Source organism: Narcine bancroftii, chromosome 6, assembly GCF_036971445.1.
Source record: "Narcine bancroftii isolate sNarBan1 chromosome 6, sNarBan1.hap1, whole genome shotgun sequence".
Taxonomy (NCBI): Eukaryota; Metazoa; Chordata; class Chondrichthyes; order Torpediniformes; family Narcinidae; genus Narcine; species Narcine bancroftii.
The window spans coordinates 86,454,191-86,475,194 of NC_091474.1; the positions used below are offsets into that span (position 1 = coordinate 86,454,191).

Here is a 21,004-nt window from a genome sequence, read left to right on the forward strand (position 1 = left end):
ATGTGAACTGCTTTACAACAACCTGAAAAGATATTGGGTAAATGCAAGATTAACTAATTTTTGTGACAGTAGAGAAAAGGTAATGGGACAGATGCTTAAGTACATTCTAATTTATCTGTAGTCTGAATTATAAAAGTCTTAGTTACATTCACAAATGTTATGTATAATTGAAGAGACTTGAATCACTGGGCAATATTGTCTACTTTTTGAACTGCCTATCTGAGCTGGGAGATGAAGGCCTGCAAAACTGTGGGATTTGGGAGGTCGGCTGGCACTAGCGAGGTTGCTGTTAAATAAAATTTGGACTCCATGGTTACCCCTTTCTGCAATTACTCTTGAATGTTTAACAGGTTTGTTAAAACACCAGCCTAACGAATATGTGAAATGTCTTCCACACTATTTATATTTTCTAAAAAAATATTAAGTACTTCATTTTGAATCCCCCAGCTCAATCCAAGTCCGCTGTCAGCCACATTTCCCCCTCTAACATCAGCAGCCACACAAGTTTCCAAGGTGGGCAAAAGCCAGTGTTACATCAGTTCACCTGGTTCAGTAGGCCCTCAAACTTGACTCTGTATTGCTGGGAGATGCGATGAACTCTGGGGAGACCTCTTACTCACAAGAATTGATCCTGTTTCGTCTGACATTTTTTCAGAAAACACTTCATTAGAAAATCCTGAGTTAGGAAAGGTAAGGTACAATAATAATTCAAGAATTTCTCTTGTTATGTGCCCAATGAAAAATTTCTGTGTGGACTTCCACTAAATAACTTTAAAAGTGTATGTGGAGGAAGCTTAGTAATTTGGCAATATTTTTATTATGTCCCCACACACTTGCAGACTATCTGGTCACAGTTTTTGATCCACGAGAATCATTTGACTGCAGCTTGTTTTCCTCAAGACACTCATGCAGTGTTTATCCCAAAGATGGGTAAATTTAACAGGCTTTCCTTGTTTTTATGATTTTACTTTGATATTTTACAGAATGACCCTTGTGCCCAACCACATAGACATCAAATAGATAGGTGGTTCCTGCCTTCAACCCTGTGACTTGCTCCACTGCCACTGCACGCTGAGCATTGGTGTTGTGAAAATGTCTGCAGCCCACTTTCTCAGAGACGCTCCGTGTCTCTGGGCCAAAGCACCAGTCTTTGTTTCTTTCTCTCTGCTTTCTCTCCATCTCCCTTTTGTAGAGGCAGTACCTGTTTGATTCATTTGTTCCCAACCAAGCAATAGTGACAGAGTCACAGGTTCTGAGCCTATTGAAGGATTTTAGTTTTAGGCTGTCTGGGAGGCGAGGAAAGAATGGTTTATTGGGACGTGTGGACACCAGAATCTTTATAAGGATCTCCAAGGGACCCATGGATCTGATCCCAATGACGTATCTTGCTTTGGCTTTTCCTTTCAGCTGAAAATGCTTCAAGTTTTCTGTACTTTCGGACACAACAACCTTGCCATTTCTCTCAATTCTAATGTATACTCTTCCGCATGAGTGGAATGTAAATTGCACTTTTCTGTGCCAAGTCTTGGGCCTGAAGCTGTAGAGTTTCAGACTGTCTTTCTGGACATACACTTGGATCATAATTCCTTCTTTCAGATCAAGAATATTTGGATCAGGCCATTGTAATGTTTTTGCAAAGGTTCCAATATAGGCAGAACTGGTATTGGTGATGGCATTAACAGCAAACACATCAAAGTAGTATTGTGTGTTGGGTTGCAAATCCAACACTGAGTAAATATTTCTGTTGCCAATGCAGAGTTGCGTGATGTCCATCTTTGTGTCCCCAGAGATTGGGCTGCTGAGAGGATGGGCATCTTCCATTCTGGTAGGATGGATCTCCTGACCCCCAGAGTAGATGGACACCACTGCCAGATCTGGCCAAAGGCCATTACTGCGCTCTGCCTGGTTTTGGGCAGCACACAGACTTTGGTAGTTGTGCTTCTGGTTGACCAATAGGCAATAGTCAATATTCTCATCCTGTAACACCGATGGGCTGGGCTTCCAGGCCAAGGTCACTGCCGTCTGGCCGACAGAGGCAACATTGATTTGAGGGTCAAATGGAAGCTCGGGGCAAGGAGGCTCATCCTCTGGTTTGGTTGTCAGGTAGACTCTAATTTGGGTGTCGCTCTCAGTTGAAAGGAGCTCCAGCTTGTGGAGGCCTGAGTGTGATGAAGCTCTCACATAATTCTGTGCTCTGTTCCCTTTGTAGCTGAAAAGATCTCTCTTGGTAACACGATTCCATTCCAGATTGTCTGAGGGGTGATTGCCTGAAATTCAGAGAAAGTCCTTCAGACCTGTTGATCTTCCTTGTGATTAGTGAAAGTATAAAGGGGCTATAAAAGTTGGAGCAATGCGAGATTGCCTGTTTAGATTTTGGGTCACAATCTGTCACCCAAAATGCCCACTTTTGTTTTGTCTTTATAGTACCTTAAAAATGAATGGATTCAATAACTAGCTGGCTGCTACTTGACTGTCAAAATTATTTATCGCACCTCCCATCATGTTCAATATCTTTGCATCACATGTTTGAAGAAAGTTCTTAATAGTCAACTGAGGTTTGTGGGAAGGTGGGATCCCAGTTTCATGACTGATCCATCAGGCAAAGGAGCAGAAATTGGGTCTTTAGCCCATCGAGTCTGCTCTGCCATTTCATCATAAGCTGATCCATTTTCCCATGTAGCCCCACTGCCTGGCCTTCTCCCCATAACCTTTGATGCCCTGGCTAATCAATAACTGCATCCCTGACAGTGCCACATTTTCTTAATGCTGGAACTGCAATGCCTGCCTTGATTTTTCTCAACTCTCCAGAGTGGACCTTGAACTTACAACCTCCTGATTCAAGGGATGGCTTATTTTGTTTGGCAAGAAATGGGATGGTCTATTATTGTACACTGATTAATAAGATTTATCTATAAACACTCAACATCTTTGAAGGCACAAGTGATTTCAACATGGAGAGGAGAATGTCAGACATTTCCAACATTATAGCAGTGATGACACATGAAAAATGTTGACAATTTGAGGTTTTTTTACACAAATCCTTACTGTGTATTGGCCATTCATGAACAGAAATGCTCCACTCAAGGGCAGCATCGCAAGGATTCACTCTGATGGAGAATGGGCTCTTCTCCCTCACCTGGAAGTAAAGGCTGTGGAGAAAGAGTAAAGAAAAAGAGTTCCAACAATCACATTGATTCAGAAATGGCCATTGGCTCAAAAGCAAGTTGAGTAACTTGCTTTCAGAATCAGTTTCATCGAGCATGGCAGTGTTTCACGCATCTTCTTGGTGTTCCATAATCTCTGAGTCTCACATTTACATATGGAAGTTCCATTTACCTACCTCTACCATGATTTGTGTAGATACAATTTAGATATATGGTCATTACTTATCTGATAACACAGACAGGAAGCATTATGGCCTCCTTGGAGTTCCAATTGGTCCTCCCAATTTTTTTTTACGGAGGTTTAAACTGCTTTGCAGGGGATTGTGGAGATGTCAAAGGGTCTGTATGAGGCAGGGGACAGTAAGGCATGGTGCAGGGAAAAGTATTTATTTTCCTCAGTTTACTGGGGTTTCCAGAAATTTTTAGCATCACAGATAGGTCTGCAGCTAAATACTCCAAGGCAGTTTTGAGTTGGACATTGGCAGAAGTCACAGCTACAACTGTCCTCCACTGGTGGACAATACTCAGCTACTGAGTACACAGGAGTCATGCAGATAGCCGTAACATTGAATATGCTGTATGCATCAACATGACATGTAGTGAAAGTAGATGCAACATTTGAATGCTGGGCTTAATTAGTTCAAGTAAAAACAATGATGGAGGAACTCACCAGGTCAGTGTACTTTATCATTAATGTTGGTCATGTATCTTTATCTTTGCTGTACAAAGTACACAGTTTGACCTACTGAGTTTCTCCAGCAATTTGTTTATAGTTCAAACACACAAATAAACTAATATTTTGAGAAAATTACATTGTACATAAAATTAAACATTTGCAAACATTTTTAAAAAATGTTCTTGTAATATCTGATGAGGGTAATAAAGTTTCTTCAATTGGAAACAAAGCAGAATACCAACAAAGCTTGCATCCCCACTGTATCCTGTCAAATACAAGCTGGACAAGTCAGTATTTACCTCTGTGGCAGGTCTCTGAAGAGGAAGATGGTTATTTCTGTGCCATCTGGCAAGAGTGGCGAGTAGTTGTATGTGGCTTCTCTGGTCATTCTTCCCCATTTTTGTTTCTGGGCAATGACTAAACTTTGAACTTGGCACAGGAAGATAAGTGCAATGTGAAGAAGAAATTGGCAAAGAGCTTGAGATGCCTTCATTTCTATGAAGAGCTGTGGATAGAAGTGCAAATAATCTCAGACAGCAGCAAATTAATTAAATTTTAAAAATTTTTTTTAGACACCCTCTGATATTTCCAATGTCTCTCAATGTCCTGTGGAAGCAATGAAGTGCTAAGAATAACAGTCACAGTTATGTTAAACATATTCGCCTCAAGAATATTATCACCTATTATCTGGTCTTTTATTTTGAATATTTTAATTTTCATAGACTCAAAATTCAAACAAACTATATAATTTCTTTTTAACATTCATATAACATACAGTCCTACTAAATTACATTGATACTTTGTTTTTAAATTTAACTTTATTGTAAAAAAAATACTTAAAAATGAAACTTAAACATTTGCAAACATTGATTGTTTTTAAAATTCTATTCTTGATTTATCTGAGGAGGATGATCATTTTTTTCAATTGGAAACAAAGCTGAATGCAGGTGAAGTGTGAATCTCATCTGTACCCTTTGTATTGGATCCACTTGATTTTTGTTATGGAGCTGAAGTGTCAAGATTCTTTTGTGGTCATATAATAAAAGATGATTGAAATTTCCTTTAGTCTGCCATAAGGCAGATATATTCTCCATCAGCAGAAATTGCCTGTCACCCCTTACAGTCAGAGAAAGAGGAGCAAAAGAGAGTCCCCTCAGACACTGAGTGCATATGGATTTGTCTCCAGCATTCCCACAGCTTCTGCAGCCCCACAGACTTCAGTCCAAACCATCAGCAACCCGAGCTCCAGATCCAGTCCTCAGACATGATCAGGAAGGCTACAGTTGGTGGGTCCTGGCGCCAGCGGCCCCTCGGGAGTTTCTCCTGCCTAGACTCTGGACAGGCTTGTGGGTCCTGATGCACTATTTTCCACCTACTGGACTCTGAAACAATCTGTGGGAGCCAGAACACCTTACTTAACCATTCTAAACTCAGTATATGAAATTGCCCCAGATTCACAGGACTTTGCTATCCTGAAGGCACCAACTTGAGGGTCCAGACACAGATTGCTCAATTCAAGGATTGGATGTTACCAAATCTTCCCAAACACAGGCACAGTGCTCACTCTTTAGCCTCAGCAGAAACCCCAGTGTACTCCAGTTCACATTCACCCTTCAAGGTCATAAGGGAGATCAGTGCAAATTCAGGAGTAACCTTTTTAAATGAGCAGTGGGATCAAATTGTCAACTGGGGTTCATTAATTCCACTTTGAAAAGTACAAACCAAATTAGGAAAGAGATACTGTTGCCACAAGACTTGCACCACCAGGTTTAGGAACAGCTCAACAACAAACTCAATCAGAGAGTCATTTAAGAACTTACTATGCACTTTATTGATTTTGTTTTTGTTCTGTGACAGATTTATAGATATGAAAGAACTGGGAGGAGTGGGAAGTTTGGAGCCACAGGCTGTCAGGGAGTGCTTTTTGCTATTCTAAGAAGGTCATATGGTTTTGCAAGCAGAGAGGGAGTCAAATGGGCTTTTCTCAGAGAGAGAGAGAGAGAGAGAGAGAGAGATCAGTTCCACAGTCAGCAGCAGCAACTGGGACTGGAACAGGACAAGCTGGCAAGCTTGTGGAAAAAAAAACATTTTGAAGACGGGTTATGAGTGCTTAGTTCAGCCTGATCAAAGCCCTTGTGGTCCATACTAGAAGACAGGACTGGCTGCCTAATGTTTCACTTGAAATAAGAGAAACAAAAACAAACTCTGTGGTGACCTGACATGGCTGATTACAAGGGATCAGCTTGTGTCCAGCGAACAACAAATATCTCTCTGTAAACCAATAAGAACCTTCCTGAGCGGTAACCATTTACCTTTCAAGCACCAAAGCCTGGTGAAGTTCATAAATGTTAAATTCTGTGCACAGTACAAGAATTGCCTGCAACCAGTAAACTTGGAAGAATGAGAAGTGAGATTGGACTGTGAATCAGAACTTTTCTAAACTTACACACACATTACACACACGTGCGCCTAGAATTAGAAAGGGTTTAAGTTAGGTTAGTTAAGTTAATAGTGATAAGTTAAAGTGTGATCCTGTTTCATGTTTAAAGATAATTAAAAGCAACTTTTGTTGAAGTAATCATTTGTCTTGGTGAATATCTATTGCTGCTGGGTTTTGGGGTTGTAACAGTTCTCTCTGTATTCCACTGTTTGTTTACATTTGCTATCTGTTTACAGTTTGTTTACATGTTTTATGCTGTGTACAATTTTTTTCAACTACCAATTAATGGTAATTCTGCCATGCCCACAGGAAAAAGGAATCTCACAGTTGTATATGATGTGTATAGTCTGACAAGAAATCTAAAATATGAAATGACCTATTGTTTAATGTTGTTTCACTCACTGATGCAGAAGCTTTGTTTAAGGAAATTATGTTGAAACCATTCACAAGTAAAACACAGAACAAGTATACAAAAAAAAACTGGAAACGCATACACTTGCAAAACAGACATACAAAATACAGTTGCAAACACAAAACTACAGCTTCAACAATTCTTCCAGATCAAGTATCATTAAACACAGTTACAAAATACACAGCCAGATACAAAAGATGCACCAAAATATATGGAGTGCTTGACAAAGACATGGGGTCAGCAGCAATACCAAGACTTCTGCACCAAGCAAAGAATAGAAGTGGAGAAGCAATTAAATCTTGCAAAGTTACTGAAATATTTCACAAAATATGTAGTTTACAAGGGAATTGTTTTTACTCTACCTGCGAAGCATTTGGGTCCAACAGCCCTCTTTTCCACAGTGCTCCAATCTCTGTAATCCTTTCCGACTGGTTTTGTTTGACAGAAAGCAGTGACTGTAGAATCTAAAATTTTTTTAAAAATCTGTCACTGAAGCTTATTAGAGGCAGCGAGAGTGATGAAATGCATGCACAGCTTTAATCCCGCTGGGACGGTGAGATTTGCTGGTGATGCTACTGATGTTTCTGAGAGAATCAGTGCAAACAGGGTCCAAATCACATCTATCCTATTATTACACAGCATTGCCCTGCATCATGGCAGTTCACAGTCAAGGGACATCCCATCTGTCGAAGATACTCTGTAATAGCAGGCAATTCCCAGAGGACGGGGCCGTCAAGAGGAGGAATGTGATGAATGCTAAACCAATTGATTTAAATAAGGTTAAGCGGGAGGGAAGGATAAGATTTTTTGAGTTTATATTAAAAGGGCAAAAATTCTGCACACAAAATTCTTATGAAACCAGAGTTATAAAATGCACAGTCTGCAGTATTGTTCTTTACATAATACCCTATTGTTTCATACGAAATTAAATTTGCAAAAAATGTGAAAGCAATCTTTTGACAAATAATTCAAAGGACTTAATTCCCAAACAACAATTTTTTCTTTTACTTTAAAGCTGTTTAAACCTGCCATCTGCCCTTCTCTTGAACATTCATGAACTGTGATTAATTCACTAGTTAGTCAGACTTTCCTGTATAATGCTTGGAGAAAGAACAGCACTGTTAACAAGGGAGAATAAGGGATTACGACACCAGCAGAGGGGTCTTCAGGTTTATTGTCACCTGATTGTACGTATTCAACATAACAAAACAGTGGATTCTGGACCATAGTGCAAACAGACACACAATACACCCTATACCACAAATGACATGCATACATAACAATCGAAAATAAATATATAAAAATAATTTATGGATTTCTGGGATTGTTCAATAGTCTCACTGCCTATGGGTAGAAGCACTTTCCCAGCCTGGCAGTCCTGGTTTTTATGCTCCTGTACCTCTTCCTTGAAGGTATTATCTCAGATATTGTGGGCTGGATGGTAATGATTCTCTGATCCCTCTTTAAGCATTGGTCCCTGTAGGTATTATTAATAGAGGGAAGGGAGACCCCAGTGAGCTCAGCAGTTTTAATCATCCTCCGTACTAACCTCTAATCTGATGTTTTGCAGCTACCGTACCACACTAAGATGCAGTCAGGCAGGACTCTCTATTGTGGTCCTGTAGAATATTGTTAGGATGGTGGCTGGTAGCCTTGTCTCCCTTAACTCCCTGAGGAAGTGTAGGCACTGCTATGCCTTCCTGACTAATAAGGTGTTGCTAGTTCAGGATAGGTAGTCCTTTAAATGGACTCCAAGGAACTTTGTGCTCCCCACACTTCCTTAATGGATCGAATGATATGTGGTGGAGAGTGGTCCTTTGTCTTCCTGAAGTCCACTCCCCCTTATTGACAGAAGATGAAATAGTCTGATAATGCTGAGGGGCCACTGCACTGTCAGAGCAGTGGGCGTGAGCAAGTGCATCACTTTTGAAGGACTGAGGAAAAGGTGTATTGACAGAGGGGAAGTACTCTCAGCAATATAGACCAGTGCAGTACAGTACAGGAATAGGCCCTTCGGCCCATGTGACTGTACCAAACATGATGTTCAAATCAAACTGAAAAACCCTGCTGCTTGCACCTGGAACACATCCCTCCATCTCCTCCCGATTCAGATGTCCACCGAAAAGCCCCTCAAACACTACTATTGTGTCTGTAATCAGTGACTGCTCCGACACTGCAAAATTAGTACAATAAAACCCCTGATATCTGGCACCTATGGGGATTGGTAGATGCCGGAAAAGTGTATTTTCTGGTTGATTGTGAACTGACCATTGGATGGGGAAGGGGGGGGGGGGGGTCTATTTTAAACTCGTATTTTTTTACTTATTTCTACATTCTACATTGTTGCTTGAGGCTGTTGTTTTTCATTGTTTTTGTTTCACAAAGTACTGTTTAGCTGCAGTAAGCACAATTTTGGTGCACACATACATCATACAATATATAGGAGAATAAACTCATCATCATGCTTTTACTGCTACTGCTGGCAGCCTGTTCCAGGCACCTGCCACTCATTCCTCCCCCTCATCTTAAACGTCTTCTCTGGTGTGGGACACTTTTGTCCTGGGGAAAAGATTCTGACTGCATCAATGCCTTGTAAACCTCTATTAGGTGGTCCCTCAGCCTCTTACAGTCCAGAGTAAAACAATCCAAGTTTACCATAGCTCTCCCCTCTAAACCAAGCAGCATCCTGGTAAACCTCTTCCATACCCTTTCCAAAGCTTCCATATCCTTCCTGTAATGGGGTAAACAGAATTACACACAGTATTCAAAGTATGGCTAACCAAAATTTTCTAACAGCAACATAACCTCTTTACTTTTATACTCAAAGCCCCGTACAATGCCAAGCACACCACACACCTTCCTTACTATTCGATCTCCTTGTGTGGCCATTTTTATTGAGGTATGGACCTGTAACCTCCCCCCCCCCCCCCCAGTTCCCTTGACACATTAATACTTCTAACAGCCCTACCATTATCTTTGTACATTTTTTTTGCCTCCTAAAGTGCAACAGCTCACACTTGTCCAGGTTAAACTTCATCTGCCATCTTCCATATTCCCAAAGGAAGGTGCTCAAGGTGAGCAATAATTTTGAGCCTTGCCTGCAAGAGGCAGCTCATTACGCACAGTGTTCCAGTTCAGGACAGCCCTCTCACACTTTCCCATTACCCAACAATTTGCTGACACCCATAGTTCTACTCAACAGTCCTTCTCGCTTGCTTCATTCAGTTACATGCCTATTTGCTCTCTCCGTTCCCTGCACTTCTCTAGCTTGGATCCGGGCCAGCTCAAGTCTTATGTACAATAAAGCCTATTGTTCCCCTCAGTCTTTGTCTTTGTAATTATTGGGAGTGCCCAACACCATGTTAGGACAAAGTCCACAGAGGAATCAATGAGAAGCACCTGAAGTTGAATTGTCCAGTATCACCAGGCTCATTGAATCTTCTCTCTTCACCCACAAGAAGCAGAGGTTGAGTCTTGAACTGGTTATCCCAGTAATCAAGCTTTTTAATTTCTTCCTGTTCGCTGACCACTTACCCCAGACACTTCATTTATCAGACTCTCTCTGAGTCAGGCTCTTGTTTCTGATCCTTTCCACATGTTGTGCACTGGAGAGCCTGATTGAATCCAAATATTTGCAAAGCTAATGTCTAATCCAGCTTTAGCACAGGCTTCTGATTCAATTTATCTTACACCATGAGGTTCAATCTTTCTCCCTGTCTGAAAAATGCAAAAAAGATTCAAAGTCTGGAGCGGGACTTATGCATTCAGTATAGTTAAAGCAATACGAGACCCTCTCTCCATTGTGTTTTATTGCACTTCATGTGAAATGCTCTGAAGAAGGGTAGAGTTTTCATGAGGCAATAAACTTTCACAAATTCAATGAAAGAAGTTAATTGTAAATAAATCAAATGGAAAACTGGAGAGTCACAGAGAGTCACATTTATGCATCCAGTCAATCCATTTTCCACCACCCATCTTGAACAATTAGCCAGGGTTTCCGATGTCATACCGAATTTCCACAAACTCCTGAGGAAGTAGACACGCTGATGTGCTTTCTTCACAACCCCGTCAATGTGTTGGGCCCAGGAAAGATCCTCCGAGGTAGTGACTCCCAAGAACCTCTATTTGTTCATCCTCTCCTCCTCTGATCCCTCCCAATGATCACAGAATCTAAAAACTTGAATAGCATTTACTGTTTGTTCACCACTAAAATAATTTTTTTCTTTGAAATGAATATTTCAGGTCAATTGGCAGATGATCAATTGGCAAAAGGTCATTGATCTAAGGTGTTAATTGTTTCTTTCACCAAAACTGATAGATTGATTAACCCTGACACTTTTCTGTATTTATTTCAGGTTTCAGGCTTCTTCAGTTTTTTTTTTGCTTTGCATTGTTTTCAACACAAAGCCATTCCACTCTGAACCTATTCTAGTGTCTGATCTGTATTCTAATTCCATCTACCTTCCCAGGCTCAATGACTCAGTGATCTACTTATCTCCAATTTCCTTTGTATGAATAATATTAACAGTCAATTTATTTTCTTTGACAGGGGGTCAAAAGGGCATTTTCCAACTTCTAATCTTTAATTCCCAGAACATCTTCAATTATCCATAACTTTAACCCTTTGGACACCATATCCCTGTTTTCAAGGACTACCAACAAGTGCCATATTGTAGGGCTTGGTGGTTGGGTATAAAACCAGCCCCATAAAACAGGGATACAGAGTTGAATATTGTAGTAAATATTGACCCTACTGGTCAAAGAATCATTCAACACAGGACAGGCCCATTGGCCAGAGTCCATGTGACCATCCAGCACGCATTTACACCAATGCCTGATAATCCCAATTTATTCTTTCCACATTCCCTTCAACTCCCGCTGGACTCCACTATTCAGCAACACCCAATGGCCAATTAACCTGATGGTTAACCCTTCCAGATTTTTCCATTTCCTCCCACATCCAAAGATGTACAACTGGCAGTGACCTGTTGACCAGTAGGGCCAATATTACTACAATATTCAACTCTTGTGTCCCCATTTTCTGGGGCGGGTTTTATACCCAACCACCAGCTAGTTTGTTTTATAGTTTATCCAAGGACCTAGATCTGAGTATATAAAATAAAAGGTTAAAAATAGCCAGAGTCCAAAGGATTGAAGGAGAAAAGTCTGCATGATTCCTGTACTGGTTTGAAAAGGGACTTTCAGAAGGTAAGATATCATATTGGCCACAAGAGTAGCTGAGATAAGGTGACCTTTGGGGCATGGCTCATCTCCTGACACCATCTGCATGGGACAATGGAAGTATCATGGAGTACTCTCCAATCACCTGGATTAGTGTATCTGGAACAACTCTCAAGAAGCTCAGCAGCATTTAATGCTGCACCAGCTGCTACTTCACTGTGCAAACAACTATATGGGTCACTGCCAGTTGTACATCTTTGGATGTAGGAGGAAATGGAACCATCTGGAGGGGTTAACCATCAGGTTAATTGGCCATTGGGTGTTGCTGAGTAGTGGAGTCCAGCGGGAGTTGAAAGGAATGTGGAAAGAATAAATTGGGATTGTCAGGCATTAGTGTAAATGCGTGCCGGATGGTCACATGGACTCTGGCCAATGGGCCTGTCCTGTGTTGAATGATTCTTTGACCAGTAGGGTCAATATTTACTACAATATTCAATCCACATGCTGAAGATTCTTTATGCAAATATATTCATTGTATTCCCTTTAAATTTCCTTTACCAGTATGATTTGATGTCCATAGGAATTATTTTGCATTAATATCAATGTTTGATTTAGTTTTGCTTCTGCAGTTCACATGCATAGTTCCACCACGTCTGCTCTCAACAGCTGAAGAGGTGCCTCCTTGAGTTGCCTCCAAGGGAAAAAGGTAGAGTGAGAAAAGATTTGTAATGGTCCTCCACACAGCTGTTACAGATGATTGGTAATATGTCCCAACTGTCTATTGCTTTGTCATTCGCACTCCACTGTTAGAATACAGTTGCAAAATATCATTGAGGTTTCCATGTTAGACTCATGGAAGAAAGTGAAAATTTGTAAAAAATCGCTCAAATCCTGTTTTTGTTTAACAGTTTGCCCAAATGGTAGTAGTAGTGGGCTTTATTTGTCACTTTAAAAAAAAGTGAGATAACGTTTCCCAAAACCCAGAGTGCTACATAAAAACAACAAAACAACTACTAACAGCATAGGAACAGAAGCACCAGGTCCCGAAGAAGCCATTATCCTCCCACAAGACACCAACCATGCAGCCTGCCCTCAGTCTTCCACCAACCGTCCAGCCTGCCCTAAGTCTTCCACCAACCGTGCAGCCTGCCCTCAGTCTTCCACCAACCGTGCAGCCTGCCCTCAGTCTTCCACCAACCTTCCAGCCTGCCCTCAGTCTTCCACAAACCGTCCAGCCAACCCTCAGTCTTCCACCAACCGTGCAGCCTGCCCTCAGTCTTCCACCAACCGTCCAGCCTGCCCTAAGTCTTCCACCAACCGTGCAGCCTGCCCTCAGTCTTCCACCAACCTTCCAGCCTGCCCTCAGTCTTCCACCAACCTTCCAGCCTGCCCTCAGTCTTCCACAAACCGTCCAGCCAACCCTCAGTCTTCCACCAACCGTGCAGCCTGCCCTCAGTCTTCCACCAACCGTCCAGCCTGCCCTCAGTCTTCCACCAACTGTCCAGCCTGCCCTCAGTCTTCCCCCAACCGTGCAGCCTGCCCTCAGTCTTCCACCAACCGTCCAGCCTGCCCTCAGTCTTCTACCAACCGTCCAGCCTGCCCTAAGTCTTCCACCAACTGTGCAGCCTGCCCTCAGTCTTCCACCAACCTTCCAGCCTGCCCTCAGTCTTCCACCAACCTTCCAGCCTGCCCTCAGTCTTCCACAAACCGTCCAGCCAACCCTCAGTCTTCCACCAACCGTGCAGCCTGCCCTCAGTCTTCCACCAACCGTCCAGCCTGCCCTCAGTCTTCCACCAACTGTCCAGCCTGCCCTCAGTCTTCCCCCAACCGTGCAGCCTGCCCTCAGTCTTCCACCAACCGTCCAGCCTGCCCTCAGTCTTCTACCAACCGTCCAGCCTGCCCTAAGTCTTCCACCAACTGTGCAGCCTGCCCTCAGTCTTCCACCAACCTTCCAGCCTGCCCTCAGTCTTCCACCAACCGTGCAACCTGCCCTCAGTCTTCCACCAACCGTGCAGCCTGCCCTCAGTCTTCCACCAACCGTCCAGCCTGCCCTCAGTCTTCTACCAACCGCCCAGCCTGCCCTCAGTCTTCTACCAACCGTGCAGCCTGCCCTCAGTCTTCCACCAACCTTCCAGCCTGCCCTCAGTCTTCCACCAACCATGCAACCTGCCCTCAGTCTTCCACCAACTGTCCAGCCTGCCCTCAGTCTTCCACCAACCGTGCAGCCTGCCCTCAGTCTTCCACCAACCGTCCAGCCTGCCCTCAGTCTTCCACCAACCTTCCAGCCTGCCCTCAGTCTTCCACCAACCGTCCAGCCTGCCCTCAGTCTTCCACCAACCGTGCAGCCTGCCCTCAGTCTTCCACCAACCGTCCAGCCTGCCCTCAGTCTTCCACCAACCGTGCAGCCTGCCCTCAGTCTTCCACCAACCGTGCAGCCTGCCCTCAGTCTTCCACCAACCGTCCTGCCTGCCCTCAGTCTTCCACCAACCGTCCAGCCTGCCCTCAGTCTTCCACCAACCATGCAGCCTGCCCTCAGTCTTCCACCAACCATCCAGCCTGCAAGTCACGTGATGGAGTAGTGGCCGGTCAGGGAATTCCAGCCCTCTCCCGAAAAGTTTAAAAAAAACACACAAAGCACAAAGGTACAAGATTAAAATTTATAATAAAGTAAAAATAAAGGTGAGAAGAAAATGGCAGCGAAGAGAGAAAAGTCAAAAACAACGGGAAGAAAAGAGGAAGAAAGAATGTCGGAAGAAGAAGGTGAAGGCCTTACCTGTCCGAAGAGGCCCGCCGCGGAGAGAAAAGCCCGCTCCCTCAGGTCAGTGGAAGTCCCGGGCTCGGGACTACAAAAATGGCTCACAGAGCCGAGTAAATGTGCGCCACCGCGCATGAAAAAAACACACTGATGGGAGGGGGGAACAGGTGCGGAGTCGATCTCCACAGCTGAGAGAGACACCTGCAGCACAGCAGCAGGTGCAGAACACAGACAATAACGACAACAAGAAAGAAGAGGGTAAAAAGAAAACAAGGAAACAACAGATGGTCAATCCAGAGGAAGAAGAAGAAGAACAGAAAGAAGTGGAAGAAGAAGAGAAAGGCAAGACAATGGATGTATCTTTTTTTAAAGAATACATGGAATCAGTGAAAGAATGGCAATTACAAGAATTTAATGAGATAAAAAGAAGAATTAAGAATGCAGAAGAAAAAATGAATAAAATAGAAATGGCCATATCAGAGATAGGAAAAAGAGTGGAAAATATGGAAGAACGAGAAACAATTGTAGAAATGGAAGTAGAGGAATTAAAAGAGAAATTAGAAGAATCTAATAAAAAAGTTAAAGGGGCACATGAGCTGTTAGCTCAGAAGATAGATATAATAGAAAACTATAATAGAAGAAATAATATAAAGATAGTGGGCCTTAAGGAAGATGAAGAAGGCAGGAATATGAGAGAATTTATAAAAGATTGGATCCCCAGGGTCCTGGGAAGACCAGAATTACAGGAAGAAATGGAAATAGAGAGGGCACATAGAACTTTAGCCCCTAAACCACAACCGCAGCAAAAACCAAGATCCATTTTAGTAAAATTCTTAAGATATACAACAAGAGAAAATATATTGGAGAAAGCAATGAAGAAGGTAAGAGAAGACAAAAAGCCACTGGAATATAAAGGTCAAAAATTTTTTTTCTATCCAGACATATGTTTTGAACTCCTGAAGAAGAGGAAGGAGTTCAATACAGCAAAAACGATCTTATGGAAAAAAGGATATAAATTTATGTTAAAGTACCCAGCGGTACTTAAAATAGTTATTCCAGGGCAACAAAACAGACTATTCTCGGATCCAGAGGAAGCAAGGAAATTTGCAGAACAACTACAAAACAAGCAGAGAGATGAAGACATGTAATGAGAGTAAAAATGACCACGAACTATATGTATGTGTGTAAAGGGGTATATGTGTGTATATATATAGTGTGTATACATGAATGTATCCGTATTTAGAGGAAAATATATAGAGTATAGACAAGAATTAATAAGGGAGGGAAAGGGAATAGAGGGAATAAGGAGGGAATTAAAAGAGTGACCTTTGTTACATATGAAAATTGAAATCTTTTCTGGGGGGGGGCTGGGTGGGGAGGAGTTACGGTCACTACAAAATCAGTTGACGTTTGCGAGTGAATTCGCAAATCCAAATGGAGAGGGGAGATGTGGTTGCCCGACAAGGGGTAAAGGGCAACTCAGGAGGGGGAGGGGAGAATGGGGTTAAAGAAGTTATAAATAGGAGAATAAGGAAAATGTTTGATGTTTTAGAAATGTTGTCTTATAAAGTGTTCAAAACAAGAAAGCAGAAATGGATAAGAAGGAAAGGTGATGATGGAGAAACGGAAAGGGAAGATAAACAAAGTATGAAATGGCTACGCTGAACTATATGACTTTAAATATTAACGGAATACATAACCAAATTAAAAGGAAGAAACTGCTAAATTTACTGAAAAAAGAAAAAATTGATATAGCATTTGTGCAAGAAACACATTTAACTGAATTGGAGCACAAGAAATTAAAGAGAGATTGGGTAGGACATGTAACAGCAGCGTCGTATAATTCAAAAGCAAGAGGAGTAGCTATATTAATTAGTAAAAATGTACCAATTAAAATAGAAGAGGAAATAATAGATCCAGCAGGGAGATATGTAATGATAAAATGTCAGATATATTCGGAGTTTTGGAATCTCTTATCTTTGGCTTGGCTTCGCGGACGAAGATTTATGGAGGGGGTAAAAGTCCACGTCAGCTGCAGGCTCGTTTGTGGCTGACAAGTTCGATGCGGGACAGGCAGACACGGTTGCAGCGGCTGCAGGGGAAAATTGGTTGGTTGGGGTTGGGTGTTGGGTTTTTCCTCCTTTGCCTTTTGTCAGTGAGGTGGGCTCTGCGGTCTTCTTCAAAGGAGGTTGCTGCCCGCCAAACTGTGGGGCGCCAAGATGCACGGTTTGAGGCGATATCAGCCCACTGGCGGTGGTCAATGTGGCAGGCACCAAGAGATTTCTTTAGGCAGTCCTTGTACCTTTTCTTTGGTGCACCTCTGTCACGGTGGCCAGTGGAGAGCTCGCCATATAACACGATCTTGGGAAGGCGATGGTCCTCCATTCTGGAGATGTGACCCACCCAGCGCAGCTGGATCTTCAGCAGCGTGGACTCGATGCTGTCGACCTCTGCCATCTCGAGTACTTCGACGTTAGGGATGAAAGCGCTCCAATGTATGTTGAGGATGGAGCGGAGACAACGCTGGTGGAAGCGTTCTAGGAGCCGTAGGTGATGCCGGTAGAGTACCCATGATTCGGAGCCGAACAGGAGTGTGGGTATGACAACGGCTCTGTATACGCTTATCTTTGTGAGGTTTTTCAGTTGGTTGTTTTTCCAGACTCTTTTGTGTAGTCTTCCAAAGGCGCTATTTGCCTTGGCGAGTCTGTTGTCTATCTCTTTGTCGATCCTTGCATCTGATGAAATGGTGCAGCCGAGATAGGTAAACTGGTTGACTGTTTTGAGTTTTGTGTGCCCGATGGAGATGTGGGGGGGCTGGTAGTCATGGTGGGGAGCTGGCTGATGGAGGACCTCAGTTTTCTTCAGGCTGACTTCCAGGCCAAACATTTTGGCAGTTTCCGCAAAGCAGGACATCAAGCGCTGAAGAGCTGGCTCTGAATGGGCAACTAAAGCGGCATCGTCTGCAAAGAGTAGTTCACAGTCAAGTTGCTCTTGTGTCTTGGTGTGAGCTTGCAGGCGCCTCAGATTGAAGAGACTGCCATCCGTGCGGTACCGGATGTAAACAGCGTCTTCATTGTTGGGGTCTTTCATGGCTTGGTTCAGCATCATGCTGAAGAAGATTGAAAAGAGGGTTGGTGCGAGAACACAGCCTTGCTTCACGCCATTGTTAATGGAGAAGGGTTCAGAGAGCTCATTGCTGTATCTGACCTGACCTTGTTGGTTTTTGTGCAGTTGGATAATCATGTTGAGGAACTTTGGGGGACATCCGATGCGCTCTAGTATTTGCCAAAGCCCTTTCCTGCTCACGGTGTCGAAGGCTTTGGTGAGGTCAACAAAGGTGATGTAGAGTCCTTTGTTTTGTTCACTGCACTTTTCTTGGAGCTGTCTGTGGGCAAAGACCATGTCAGTAGTTCCTCTGTTTGCGCGAAAGCCGCACTGTGATTCTGGGAGAATATTCTCGGCGACACTAGGTATTATTCTATTTAGTAGAATCCTAGCGAAGATTTTGCCTGCAATGGAGAGCAGCGTGATTCCCCTGTAGTTTGAGCAGTCTGATTTCTCGCCTTTGTTTTTGTACAGGGTGATGATGGTGGCATCACGAAGGTCCTGAGGCAGTTTTCCTTGGTCCCAACAAAGCTTGAAAAACTCATGCAGTTTGGCATGCAGAGTTTTGCCGCCAGCCTTCCAGACCTCTGGGGGGATTCCATCCATACCTGCTGCTTTGCCACTTTTCAGTTGTTCGATTGCCTTATATGTCTCATCCTGGGTGAGGACCTCATCCAGCTCTAGCCTTAGGGGCTGTTGAGGGAGCTGGAGCAGGGCGGAATCTTGGACTGAGCGGTTGGCACTGAAAAGAGATTGGAAGTGTTCTGACCATCGGTTGAGGATGGAGATCTTGTCGCTGAGGAGGACTTTGCCGTCTGAGCAGCGCAGCGGGCTTTGGACTTGGGATGAGGGGCCGTACACAGCCTTTAGAGCCTCGTAGAAACTACTCAATGTATATTCACCTAACGAAGAAGATCAAAAGTTTATGCAAGATATTTTTTTGAAGATAGCAGATACGCAAGGGAACATGTTAATAGGAGGGGATTTCAACCTGAATTTGGATTCAAATATGGACAAAACTGGGAAAAAAATTAACAGAAAGAACAAAGTAACCAAATTTATAATTAAATCGATGGAAGAAATGCAACTTTTGGATATATGGAGGAAACAACACCCAAATGAAAAGGAATATTCAAATTACTCGGGTAGACATAAAACATACTCAAGAATAGACCTATTTTTGTTATCAGCTCGTATGCAAGATAGAGTAAGAAAAACAGAATATAAAGCTAGAATATTATTGGACCATTCACCCTTGATATTGACAATAGAGTTAGAGGACATCCCTCCAAGAATGTATAGATGGAGATTAAACTCCATGCTACTTAAAAGGCAGGATTTTAGAGAATTAATTGAAAGATAAATTAAAATGTATTTTGAAATAAATACGGAATCAGTAAAAGATAAGTTTATACTATGGGATGCAATGAAAGCGTTCATTAGAGGGCAAATAATAAGTTATGTAACCAAGATGAAGAAGGACTATAATCAGGAAACAGAGCAGTTGGAAAGGGAAATAGTAAATATAGAAAAAGAATTAGCAATGAAGGAAGATACAACTAAAAGAAGAGAATTGGCAGATAAAAAAATAAAATATGAAACACTACAAACATATAAGGTGGAGAAGAACATAATGAAGACAAAACAGAAATGTTATCAACTAGGGGAAAAAATGCACAAAATTCTAGCATGGCAGCTTAAGACAGAACAAGCTAAGAAAATGGTATTGGCATCAAGGAAAAAAGACGAACAAATCACATATAATCCAACGGAGATCAAGGAAAACTTTAGAGAATTCTATGAACAATTATACCAAACTGAAAACGAAGGGAAAGAAGGGAAAATAGATGAATTTTTAACTAAAATTGAACTACCAAAATTACAAATAGAGGAACAAAATAAATTAACAGAACCTTTTGAAATAGTATAAATACAAGAGATAATAAAAAAATTACCAAATAATAAAACACCAGGAGAGGATGGATTCCCAATAGAATTCTATAAAACATTTAAAGATTTATTAATTCCTCCCATCCTGGAAGTAATCAACCAGATTGATAAAACACAAAGCTTACCAGATTCATGTAAAACAGCAATAATTACAGTAATACTAAAGCAAGGGAAAGATCCACTCGCACCAGCGTCATATAGACCAATATCATTACTTAACACAGATTATAAGATAATAGCTAAACTATTAGCAAACAGATTAGCAGAGTATGTACCGAAAATGGTAAATCTAGACCAAACTGGATTTATTAAAAAAAGACGCACAACAGACAATATTTGTAAATTTATTAACTTAATTCATGCAGTAGAAGGGGGTAAAGCGCCAACAGTAGCAGTTGATTTAGACACAGAGAAGGCCTTTGACAGAGTAGAATGGAATTATTTATTCAAAGTATTGCAAAAATTCAGTTTACCAGAGAAGTATATTAATTGGATTAAAGCATTATATAAGGGGCCATTGGTGAAAGTGACAGTAAATGGATATATATCAAAGCAATTTAACTTAAGCAGGTCAACACGGCAGGGATGCCCACTATCACCCTTATTGTTCGCGTTAGCTATAGAACCACTAGCAGAATTGATAAGAACAGAAAATAATATAAAAGGGATAAAAATAAAAGACAAGGAATATAAAATCAGTTTATTTGCGGATGATGTTATAGTATACTTAACAGAACCAGAACTATCAATAAAAGAATTATATAAGAAATTGAAGGAATATGGAGAAGTGTCGGGTTACAAGATTAACGTAAATAAAAATGAAGCAATGCCAATGAATAATGTGGATTTCTCAAAATTTAAGAAGGAATCACCATTCAGATGGCAAATGCAAGCAATAAGATACCTAGGTATACAAATAAATAAAAATCTTGGCCATCTATATAAACTCAATTATTATCCACTAATGAAAAAATTACAGGACGATTTAGAGCATTGGAAAGATTTACCATTAACACTAATAGGAAGGATAAACTGTATTAAAATGAACATTTTCCCAAGGATATTATACCTATTTCCGGCATTGTCAATACACTTGACAGAGAAATTCTTCAAGGAGTTAAAGAAAATAATAAGGACATTTTTATGGCAAGGGGGGGGGGGGGAAACCGAGGATAGCACTAGATAAATTAACAGAATGGTATAAACAAGGAGGCTTACAACTGCCAAGAGCCGCACAATTATGATACCTATCAGATTTTTATCAAACAAGGGAAAAGCTAGATTGGACTAGATTAGAACTAGATAAAATAGGGGAAAAGAT

General features: G+C 41.8%; 2 protein-coding genes across 6 annotated transcripts in view; one reads left to right on the forward strand and one right to left on the reverse strand.

The window, feature by feature from the left end:
• LOC138736318 (protein transport protein Sec24C-like) overlaps nucleotides 1–21,004 on the forward strand; it is an 85,791-nt gene that overhangs the window by 62,866 nt on the left and 1,921 nt on the right. The window contains exon 24 of one of the 2 annotated variants that reach the window (XM_069885628.1): nucleotides 12,503–12,579. In XM_069885628.1, coding sequence (XP_069741729.1) covers nucleotides 12,503–12,559 — 57 coding nt within the window. In that variant the 3' untranslated portion in view covers nucleotides 12,560–12,579. Of the gene's footprint in view, nucleotides 1–7,331; nucleotides 7,458–12,502; nucleotides 12,580–21,004 lie in introns of those variants that run through there. The other variant, XM_069885625.1, reaches the window with a different exon arrangement.
• LOC138736321 (protein NDNF-like) overlaps nucleotides 1–21,004 on the reverse strand; it is a 40,731-nt gene that overhangs the window by 2,367 nt on the left and 17,360 nt on the right. For 2 of the 4 annotated variants that reach the window (XM_069885640.1, XM_069885637.1), the window contains exons 2-4: nucleotides 4,140–4,345; nucleotides 3,046–3,149; nucleotides 545–2,267 (exon numbers count right to left, since the gene is read on the reverse strand). In XM_069885640.1, the coding sequence (XP_069741741.1) occupies nucleotides 937–2,267; nucleotides 3,046–3,149; nucleotides 4,140–4,333 (1,629 nt within the window). In that variant the 5' untranslated portion in view covers nucleotides 4,334–4,345 and the 3' untranslated portion in view covers nucleotides 545–936. Of the gene's footprint in view, nucleotides 1–544; nucleotides 2,268–3,045; nucleotides 3,150–4,139; nucleotides 4,346–7,054; nucleotides 7,157–10,226; nucleotides 10,410–21,004 lie in introns of all 4 variants that reach the window. The other 2 variants (XM_069885638.1, XM_069885639.1) reach the window with 2 other exon arrangements.